The sequence below is a fragment of the Xenopus laevis genome, chromosome 2L (assembly GCF_017654675.1).
Source record: "Xenopus laevis strain J_2021 chromosome 2L, Xenopus_laevis_v10.1, whole genome shotgun sequence".
NCBI classification, from domain to species: Eukaryota; Metazoa; Chordata; class Amphibia; order Anura; family Pipidae; genus Xenopus; species Xenopus laevis.
This window is the reverse complement of record NC_054373.1, coordinates 62,456,365-62,467,993: the sequence shown is the minus strand read 5'-3', so window position 1 is coordinate 62,467,993 and position 11,629 is coordinate 62,456,365. Positions and strand designations below refer to the sequence as shown.

Here is an 11,629-nt window from a genome sequence, read left to right as displayed (position 1 = left end):
TGTTGCACATTTACATTTATTTGTGAAGACAAACAACAAAATCACATCACAGTTGGTACAGAGTATTTCAGTCAATGTATAATATATATATGTTTATTTAAACAGGGCAAAGAAAGTAAAGAAAACATACAATTCAAATAATATATGTGAAGATATCTGAGTATGACAAAGTCATACTCCTTGAAATTCCTTTTAGAGTGAAAACAATAATTTAATTCCATTCCTTTGGGTCTCAGCATTAAATAAAGTCCATAAAATGTTGCTTTTATAATGTCAAAAGAATGGATGCCAAGGTTGCCATCAGTTATTCATTTTAAGAATGACAAGGAGAAAGCCAAGCACCAAAGTCCAGGATACAGCTGGGAAGAAAGAAAGAAATGTGAAATGTTATAAACCTGCACATACCAACAAAGCCTGTTATGTTAAAAAAGACTGTGACTGTGCCTTGAGGCTATCTAGATATAGCATAGATAAAATAGAATAACAACAGTAACAAGCTATTATTTGATACAAGGATGATGGATCTTGCTGCAGAAAGTGTATTATTAAGAACATTTTCTAATAATTTGTCATAATGATTTGCTGCCTATGTGATGTCTTTCTTAAAGGAACAATTCAGTGTAAAAATTAAAACTGGGTAAATGTGGAATGTGGAACCAAGAGAGCTGCAAAGCAGGACGCAGTGTTCTACTTTGTTATGCTAGAAAATAATACAGTCACTCCAGCCTTTATAGATTACATTTTTTGGCTAACTAACTATATTAGAAAAATTTTTTTATTTTGCACAGCCTAAATTATATTACCCAGTTTTTGTTTTTATATACTGAACAATTCCGTTAAAGCAGACATTTTTGAACACTTGTATTGACTGAAGTTCAAAAAAGCACAAGGCTGTGAATCCTACTTTCTACATTTAATGGTTGAAGAACATGTTATTTTTAATGTGCTTAAGAAGAAACACAAACTATATTGCCAGAAAGTGAGTTTATTTTTGTCAGAAATTAAAATAAATGAAGACCCAATATTTGAAGAACTAATAATCTGAACTGAAGTTATAGCAACACATATAGCACATCACAGCACATTCGAGAGCAACTACCTTAATAACATTATGCTGGAGCATTGCAGATGGCTGGCCTCATCTGTTTCTATGTAGCAATGTCCTGCAAAACTAATAACTAACCAGACTTGTTGCATGTGGATATTATTGGTACTTAGTTTAACATTTGTATTGTTGGCAGGTTATCATGAATGGAACCATAGGGGAAGTATAATCGGCAACGGCAAATAATTCCTTAAACAAACATTTAAGACCTCAGCACTCACTCTTAGGGGCAGATTTAAGAAGGGTCGAATATCGAGGGTTAATTAACCCTCGATATTCGACCAGGAACTAAAATCGTTCGACTTCGAATATCGAAGTCGAACGATTTAGCGCAAATCCTGCATTGGAACGATCGAAGGATTATTCATTCGATCGAACGATTAAATCCTTTCAAATCGAACGATTCGAAGGATTTTAATACAACGATCGAAGGAATATCCTTTGATCAAAAAATCACAGGCAAGCCTATGGGGACCTTCCCCATAGGCTAACATTGACTTCGGTAGCTTTTAGCTGCCGAAGTAGGGGGTCGAAGTTTTTCTTAAAGAGACAGTACTTCGACTATCGAATGGTCGAATAGTCGAACGATTTTTAGTTCGAATCGTTCGATTCGAAGTCGAAGTAGTAGTCGAAGGTCGAAGTAGCCCATTCGATGGTCGAAGTAGCCCAAAAAACACTTCGAAATTCGAAGTTTTTTTAATTCGAATCCTTCACTCGAGCTTTGTAAATCTGCCCCTTAGTGCTTGTCCATTTTGACATCAGTTGTGCTATAAATAATATTTTTTTTATTAGAGTTATAATGTTACATAGTGAAACTGATTTTTATTTTGCAAACTACTGGCCAAATGAACACTTTAAACAAGGACATCCAAGCAGCACCTGTTTTTGTATGCATCCTAAGTATCTAGTCTAGTGTAGCTTAAACCTAGTTATTCCTCCTATCTGAAAATGTGGCATTATACAAGTCTACTTTTTATAAACAAATCACAGAACATAATACCATCTTCCATTTAAATGCGCAGCGCCAAAATGGGAAGAAGGAGGCATAAACCTACCAGTTTGCGATCCACTGTTGAAATATCTGAAATCTAGAAAAAAAATGATAGTTATTATTACAAAGGACATTGTGATCACCTACATTTATAGAATTCAGAGGCACCAAATAAAACAAAAAGAAATATAAAGCTAAGTTGGGAAGATGTTTATACAATATATTGTTTGTCTGTACTGTACACTGCTTCTTACAATGTATACTAAGTCACACACAGGGAAACACTGTTTCCACTGCCAGCTCATAAGATACACTATATAGCCAAAATTATGTGGATACCTTCCAGTTATTGCAATTATTGTACAGTAGCTATTTGGCCACAGCTATCAAGTGCCACTGCACCATAGAATCTTTGTAGCAACATTTTGGGAAGGCCCTTTTCAATCGAATAATAACCTAGTAAACACAGCAAGGCCCAAACTGAATTGGCTTGCTGAGACAGGAGTGGAAGAAATTGACTAAACTAAACCCGTGGGATCAATATAAAGGCTAATGCTAGCTACAAGCCACAAATAGAGTCATTAACAATAATTTTACAATCTAATGGAAAGCTTTCACGGAAGAGTAGAGGCTGTAATAGCAGCAAAGGAAGGACCACAGGAGCAGAGTTAAATAACTCCTGTGCAATTATTGTTTTTCAGCTGTTTCTATTTACTGCTACTTAGTTGTAGTTTTGTATTTTTCAGGTCACTCATGGTAAACAATTAAATACATCTGTTTATACATTTCTTATCAGCAGTGGAAAATGCCAGAAACTAACATATAAATTGTAACAGTTGCTCAATGGCAGACTTTAGTAAAGCTCAGGAATATGTGAGATTTTAACAGTGTGGAAATCAGCAATTATGTTTATTAAGCTACGCATTTACAATATATAAAGTAGGACTTGTTTGCCTGTGAGGGGAACATGAATAATGCTGTTAGGGATGCACTTACCATCAAGCGGAATATTTATCATTGTTTGTGCATAGTTAGAGGAAGCACGGACAGTCTTTAGGTTAGATGTACACTGTTAAGAAATAAAAGGAAAAGTTAATGAGATCTAGATATCTTTATGTCTGTATTGCAGTTTCTTCCCCATTAAGCTTCTGAGTGTGAATTATATTTTTTCCACTGGGAAATAAATATGGCCAAGAGACTCTAGGATCATTGACAACCCCATACATATGACAAGGCCTGATTTTTATCTGACAGGTAAGTGCAATCAATAACTAGGAATCACTTACAGTATATGTCATATAATTACTATGAATTATCTGCAACATGTTAATTTGCAATGCTCTTATTTATTACAAGCAGAATTAAAAAATTCCAAAATTTATTTGGTTTCAAAATTCTGCAAAGACTGGGGTTTGCTCATTATACGTACCTTATCACATTGATTATTCGTAGTGTTTGGGCATAGCATAGCATTACAGAAGATGTAGACATTAGTTTGGTCCTGGAAGCTGAATGTGCTCAGTTTGATTCGGGCTTCAAGAGCTTTTCCATTCTCTTCTACTACTGAGTCTACATCATTTGTATATGCGCAGCTGTAAGGAAAAGCCAAAAAATAATTGTCATTCTAAAAACCGAGCTCCTTTTTATTTGCATGAGTTTATATTTTTATGACATAAAATATTTTCCTTTGCTTTGTAAAGACTTTCCTGGCAACATGTTGCACTGTGAAGCGACAATGTACATAATAACAGTATGATGTATCTGCATATACTGTATAACAGTGATAAGTAAATGCTGCTTAAAGGTTAACTTTACCCCTGAACTTTGCAGCTTCTATTTTAAAAAAAATCACATAAAACTTTTCCAATAAATTTTTTTTTTGCTTACAATATGCACATTGCTCAAGGTCAAAGATGTAAAATATTTATTGTTACGTATGTATGTGCCAATAAGGTTATCTTTTTTGATAGGTCATTTGCCTGTTTTTTATTTTTTCAGAACATGTTGTTCCCCTTTAAATGACCCTTTAAAATATCACAGATTTTTTCCATTAGAAACATACAATCATTACATCAAAGGTAAAGCACCCAGAGCATAAAATAAAGGATTTAGAGAGTGCAGTTAAATATTTATGGGCAGATTTATTAAGGGTCAAATTAAAAATTCTAATTAGAATTTTCGAATTTTTTTATGGTCAAAACTGTCAAATTCGACTTGGTAGTTATTCAAATTTGATTCGAGTTTTTTTAAAAAATTAGAATTTGATTTTTGAGATTTATCATACTCTGGCCCTTTAAGATTTTGAATTTGACTATTCACGACCTAAATCCTGCTGAATTGCTGTTTAAGTCAATGGGAGAGGGTCAGGGATCAATTTGGAGCTGTTTGCAGACTTTTTTCGGAGAAAAAACTCGAGTTTGATCAAATTAGATTCGTATTTGATTCTAATTTTCGGGTCATTTCAATTCAGTAAGTAACTCAGTAAGTTTTAAAAATTAGATTTTAATAATACATTTCGAATTGGTTGAATTTACAATTTATGGGAGTTTAGGGGTTTTTAAAAACTCGAAATTGATAAATGTGCCTCGCTATATGTTCTGATCAAGTTGCCCCTTAGCATATCAGAATCAGATAAAAAAAAAAACATGCCCTTGTTTGTCTCATCCAGCTTTTAATTCAGCACATTATTGTTTGTGTTTCAGTACATTAGTTAAGTGCTTACTTACCCACCACGCACAATATACACTTTGTTAATGTCTGACGGCTCATTGGTTGGGGTGGCATAACACTCTTCAACCCTTAGAGAAAACGCAGTTCCATCAGCATCATTAACAAACAGTCCCAGGTAGATGTGTGATCCCACTTCCACTGTATCATCTGCTTGTATTGGTGAAGTATAATCAGGATTTTTATATGCAGACATAGTCAAGGCATAGGAACCGGATCCATTGGGTCCTAAAATACTCACTGTGCTGTAAAACATATACATGTAAAAAAATTGTAATGCATGAATGCTAAAACAAGTAGTTTGTATAATTTTTCAATTCCCACACAGCCACAGTTTATGGCCCTAGAGGTGTCAAGAGGTGGATTGATCCTTGGCACTTAGATTGAACACTTTTGTAAACAGCGTATTTCAGGAATTAACGGTAGTGCACTAGTGCAAATAGCCAAAAATCTACTGTTTGGTGAAGCTGACAGACTTTGATGGGCATGAGCCTTAATATCATCAACCTCTCATACTAATACCTACATCCAAATCAATGACCAACGAAAGTTCAACATTTCCCCCAAGTGGCAATACAAGTTTCATCTGAAGTCACACAGTTTATTAGGTCCTTCCAATTTACTCACCTTAGAACTGGTTTGAGGGCAAAAATAAGGCTTGTCTCCATTGTCATGTTGTAACTGCAGGTAAAATTGAGGGTCATGGGATTCACTGTAATAATACTTTTATTCTGAACTCCAATATAAAGACTGTTCTTGTAATACAACTTAGAGGAGTCAAACTGCAAATGAAAGAAAAGGCTATAAAAAAATATGTCAAAAATACAACATAGAATAAGCAACATTTACAACGATTGTAAAATGTGACGGTTGCTAACCAGTGGAAGACTAAGGTATGCTTTATCTCTGTATTAATGTCGATTGTCCATTGTATAATGTGACAATACAGAAAAGGGACTTCTTACAGAGAACACAGAAAATGTTCCATGAAAGTGGAATCATTGATTCTGTTGGACAGGGGTAACATGTCAATGGGGAGCAGAACACTTAGCAGCAGATCAAGAAGAAAAGATTATTACCGTCATTGTGTTTCCGCACCATCCTGACTTCACTTTGAGCTGCATGCTCTCGACACGATTGTTGTTGATGATTTCCGGGTAATGAATGTTGCAGCTGTCAGAGTCATTGAGTAGGTGTATGTTGGTATAATCATAGCCAAGGTAGGTCAGCAAACACTGACTAACAGAGATGACCATTATATTGGATTGACAGGACAGTGATGGGCTGAAGTCTGAAAATTCTAATAATAAAGTTTTGTTTAGAAAGATTAAAAACTACATTGCACTTGACAGATATTGTTTATCTGCCCTTGCACAAATGCCTTGCAATCTACATTCCTAAACACACTCTAGGCACAATTACATCTGGTCAGCGTGGAACCTAAGACCTCAAAACCAAGTTCTTCCACCTTGGGATGATATATCCAGTGCTGTTATAATGTGAAAATTTATGTCTATTATACATTGCTGTGCTTATGTTTATAATGGGTAGATAAAGCATGGCAATATGTTATAATATGGGACTAATATTATAGAATTATTTGGGACATTTGTATCAAAGAGTGAATCTAGAATTTGCTGCCCTCTACTGGAGTGAAATCTCAATGCTCTCTATACACATGTATGGAATTTGTACGGGTATAGTTATGAAAGGGTAAAAACGAGAGTTCACTCTTTGCTAAATATGCTCCTAAACATCCCATACAGGTGAATAGTGAGTCTTGGAATGTTGCAAACTTTAGCTTTACTCTGATGAATATGACCCAAAGTATGAACTGTATACAAAACATTCATAATCTTAAAGTGAGGGCGGCTCCTTGTTTAAACGTTGTAAAATTCGTTTTGTAAGCTCTGGGGTGCTCACAGCTCAGCTACAAGCAATGCAGGGTGCAACGTGCATATAACAAGCACAATCCTACATATTTTTTGCACTTAGTAGAATTGCCACATACTGTATCTCTGCACTCCAGAAGATAGCCAAGAGATCTGTGTTTGCCTCGTAAATACAGTGCTGATGGCATTCAGCAGGACTGTATTAATGAAGGGCTGAGGTCCTCAATGGAGCCCCATACTTACTGTCTACCCAAGTGCAACTATACAGAAGTGCAAGGAGTGCATTTTGATACAAGCACCTTTAATGAAAGAGGTTTTATGAACAACTGACTGCAGAGAAATTTGCTAGACCACAACTGGACTTGCGGTCTAAACTGACCCCTAAACTGTTTAAATATACAGACTGACTTTTGGACAGTCCTTTGTCAATGAGGCTATGTAAAAGTTGTGTAGTGTTTTGTTTAACCCTTACTCAGTTTAAATGCACCTTCTTTTTAAAAAAAAACATTTGAACAACAACATGACATTTGAGTGATATTACCAATATATCACAATTAGTCATACTAGTCATATAAAGGGAGGCATGGAATCCTTGCATATCAGCCCCAATAGACATTAACATATGATTTGTGCTGGTGAAATCCAAATATTGCAAATAAACATTGACCCACAAACCAAATCCTGAATTTGATGGTTCCCATATTTAAAATGAGCAAAAATATGGAATGTTACACATTTAACATCTTAGTTGCTTAACTGTTTGAGCTTGAGTTAACCCTATGAGAAACATAACAACACAATAGACTTACTCTTGCCGGAATAAGCTGAATTATTGCAGACACAAGTTGCTTCATTATTAATACTGTCACATTTTTCATCACTGAGACATGGGGGGTCACAAATTACTTCCTCTATTAGAGAAATTAAGATAGATGTAAATTAAACAATGTTAGTACACAGTTTCTGTACTTCCTAGTAGATATGAGGTATAAATAGCAGAATGTATCACTTACCACTGCAGCATGATAGACTGGGATTCCAGAAATAGCCAGAAGGGCAGCATTGAGAGACATCTGTTATATCACAAGTGGTGGGCACGCAGGTTTTTGTCTCATCCGAAGCACATGAACATCCATTATCGTCAGTACAGAACCCATTGCAGCTTGGATCCGTACACATAATAGTATCTGTTCCACCTGCATTTAGTACCCAATTTGCAACATTTAGCAATTAATCACAGAACATTAGAACGCCTTATGTATTAATAATAACTGCCCACTCCTGCTCTAAAATATGGCCAGTGTTTACTAAACAGAGGGGCGCAGAATCCTTATATCTTTAGTAAAATAAGTAATAAAAGGTGCAAAGTTTGCTACAGGTCTAATCACTAATATCAGTCAATCAGCATTTAGTGGTCCAAACTGGGCAAATTTTGTAGTTTTCTTATAAGCATTTTACAAAATTATGTACAGCAACTGATCTATGGGTGGAAGAAAATGGACATAAAATAATCTAACATGTAATTTGGAGAACAAAGCAGTATTGGGAAATTGTATCAGAAAAGCTGTATCACAAATCATTGCTCTTTATACATTACATATGTATTTGCATGTAGCACATTTTTGTAGTAATTTATTTCACAGGAAATACAGTTATTAAATATAAGGTTATCAAGTTATCAGAATCAAGATAAAAGCATACTTACTGTAACAAGCAGCCCCTAAAAGAAAGCAAAACAAGAAAAATTACTTAGTTTTCAAAACAAATGTGTATTTTTTAATTTTTAAAATAATTATTATCTTTTATCACTAAAAATTCTGTTTCCATTTAAGCAATGTCATGACTTTTGAAAGGGATTTGGTACATAAACCTTGACACTTTAAGGATTTCCAACTTTTTGACTTAACTGTAAGGCCCTAAAATACTCCCATTCAGTGGGAAAAGTCCTATATCTACAATGTTTTCACAAACCTTTGCAAGTTTATAAGAAACCAGAGCCAGATTCAATACCACAAGGAAAATATTACTTGGGTAAATAAGGAATTAAATTTGGATATTTTCTCATGGAATGGTATCTGGCTTGAACTGGTCTTGATTATAACAAATCTGAACATCTATAGAAATCACCTAAAAATAATACTTTTGAATTAACTTAGCAAAAATGCATTTAATTATCCTCTACTAATAAATGAGAAAGTAAATTGATTCTGGAGATAATGAATAAAAGCAAAAGATTTATATATTTTGGAACTTCTTTGAAGCTGATGTTTACAAAATGGCCTTGTTATGATGTTCTAGGAAGAACCGCTTCACTATACTCAATAAAAACTATATTTACCATTATTGCCTCTGAATTATTATTCTTTATCTAAAGTTTACTTCCCTTACCTGCATGTTTCAGCAGAGCCGCCAACACAATTAGACAGATATATTTCATTCTGATTAATTTTTGACACCTTCTTGTATGTAGGCACTTCTTTCTTCAAACCACAGAGATAAGACACCTTGGGAAATATACAAAGTTCTTATTATTGCAGATTTGGAGGCTGTAGCACCATCTTTGCAAACTGAGGCTTTTATAGAGTGGAAAGTGGGGAGTGGTCAGTTATAACTTCAGATGATTGGGCAATAACTGGGTCAGGAATTGGGTAATGTCCCTGCGTATCTAAAGGGTGTACCTGAAATTAGGACATATTTGTGTTTCATAGCATGGGCTGAGTATCTACCTGCAGGATGAAGCTGTGTGTATTCAAAAGTATCCTGACCTGGTTTTTGTCACAAGAATGTACAATGTATGTCTCCTACTGACACTGGAATGTTACAGTTAAGATGGTAAGATTTTTTAAAGATGAAAAGTGTCACTGCCTTTCCCCTAAGGTCATTCCATGGTGGGGTTACCTTAATACCAAGCTCACCCTTTGACTGTGCAAGATATTAATCCTGTCCTGATAATTTATTTATGTATTTAACGACCAAGGATGAGACAACATGATTATGGCTTCTGACTAGCAATCCCAAAAAGGGGAAATCTGCTCTGCTGCTTTATTCTTATAAATGCACAGAGTACCGTACAGTTGAATGAATTCTGTTTTTTGCAAACCAAGAATTTCCATTAACTGACGAGTAATATAGAAAATAAACCTTGTTAACTGCCACACTAAATGTGACTTGCCCTATATTTAGAAAGAATGATATAATAATACATTAACTGAGCATTATACTATTATACTAGAACCTTGCCTTATTTAGCAAGTTAAAAAGATGCCAGCTACTATTACTTAGGAAGCTGAAGTCCGTGTTTTATACATTGATATTCTTTTTTTTATTTAAAACAAAGAACATGAAACAATAAACACAAATAGAAATAAACAATATATTCTCAAATGCCATGTGTGCTGGGGGTCTGGGGTAATAGCTGATTCTAACTATACAAAGGGACTTAGTATTCATCCTCACTGTAATAAAACACATGCATACATTATACTAGAGGTATCCTAAAATTCTATTAGGTTTTAGGGCAACAATATATTATATATAGCAACATCCAATATCTACTTAGCACAACAAATGATTCATTATAAATAGAATACTTCACTAATATCAGTATAATTTTGCAACAGTTGAGTAACCTATCAGCAATTAGCTTTGATTGTTTTTATACAGTTAAGCAAATTAAACCAGTGTTTGGTAACTTTAACTATCACTGCACCACTAAATGCTTATGAAATGCTTGGTTTTCTTCCAATTATTAGTTAGCATATAAGGACAATTAGTTCGATATGTGGAAGTTCAAGAGAAGTGTGAATATTCTAGTTGTTTTTCTGTTCCATTTTAAAAAAAATATTAAGCTGAGAGGGAACTGCCATACTATGTGCTGAAATTAAAAACCTGAACTATTTTGTTTTACTAAGCAATTGTTTTAATTGCACAGTTCTCATATATAGGGTCCCCTTCTCTCCCCAGCAAAAGTGAAAACTTCTGATTTGCAGAGCTGAAGTACTTACTCTCCTGTTTCCTCTCACACAAAACAGATACAGGCAGGTAAATTGGCTCTTGATATGGACCCTAGTGAATGTAATGGAAAAAATAGGAATGGTACCCCCAAGTACTTCTACCATCATTGGATGCAGCTCACTCTAGAGGAGTAAAGAGACTTAAAGGAAAACTATAACCCTCAAACAATGCAGGTCTCTATAAAAATATATTGCATAAAACAGCTCATATGTAAAACCCTGCTTCATGTAATTAAACCATTTTCATAATAATATAATTTTTTAGTAGTATGTGCCATTGGGAAATCATAAATAGAAAACTACCATTTTTAAAAAAAAAAGGGCAGCCCCCTAGGATTGTATGATTCATGTTGCACCCAAACATATCAAACAAACTATACTTGTTAGGTCAAATGAGCCAATTAACAGACAGAGTTCTGTCTTTTGTTTCCACACTTCTTCCTGTTACAGGATCAAGGGTCGAATTGTGAGTTCACGGGAGTTTCTAAAAACTATTTGAAATCGAAATCGAAATCAATTCAAGTTTTTTCAAAAAATGTTTTTTCTTCAAAAGTCCACTAAACGACTCCAAATTGATTGTAGGAGGTCCTCCATAGGCTAAAACAACAATTCAGCAGGTTTGAATTCTTAAAGGGACAGTACATGATAAATTAAAAAAAATTTTAAACTCTAATCGAATTTAGACTATTACACTAAAATAAACTCGAAATTCGAAAAAGTCGAATTTTCAATTCGATCCTTGATAAATCTGCCCCTTACAGTTGTAGTATTTCTGGTCAGGTGATCTCTGAGGCAGCACAGAGACCATCACAAAATGGTGGTTCAAGGTAAGAGATGTAATTGGGCAATATTTGCTCAAATATATATTCCAGTTTGGTATAGATTTTTTTTTTTCATATGC

General features: G+C 34.6%; 1 protein-coding gene across 1 annotated transcript; it reads right to left on the bottom strand.

Moving 5' to 3' along the window:
* LOC108708109 (pancreatic secretory granule membrane major glycoprotein GP2) lies at nucleotides 1-9,266 on the bottom strand. Its single transcript, XM_018246456.2, has 11 exons — nucleotides 9,104-9,266; nucleotides 8,421-8,435; nucleotides 7,729-7,911; nucleotides 7,525-7,626; nucleotides 5,903-6,123; nucleotides 5,451-5,605; nucleotides 4,823-5,068; nucleotides 3,526-3,688; nucleotides 3,093-3,165; nucleotides 2,161-2,193; nucleotides 1-359 (listed from the first exon to the last, which is right to left on the bottom strand). The coding sequence occupies exons 1-11, from the start codon at nucleotides 9,150-9,152 to the stop codon at nucleotides 301-303; spliced, it is 1,299 nt and encodes a 432-aa protein (XP_018101945.1). The 5' UTR covers nucleotides 9,153-9,266; the 3' UTR covers nucleotides 1-300.
* Between the last annotated feature and the right edge of the window lie 2,363 nt (nucleotides 9,267-11,629).

What these genes read in the sequence shown, in the direction of transcription:
- LOC108708109 (XM_018246456.2), bottom strand. Translation starts at nt 9,152, where the DNA reads ATGAAATATATCTGTCTAATTGTGTTGGCGGCTCTGCTGAAACATGCA. An exon ending in GTGTATATTGTGCGTGGTGG is followed by an intron (nt 3,689 to 4,822) that starts GTAAGTAAGCAC and finishes TTTTCCTTACAG; the next exon opens with CTGCGCATATACAAATGATG. An exon ending in CAACAGTGGATCGCAAACTG is followed by an intron (nt 360 to 2,160) that starts GTAGGTTTATGC and finishes CTTTCTTCCCAG; the next exon opens with CTGTATCCTGGACTTTGGTG.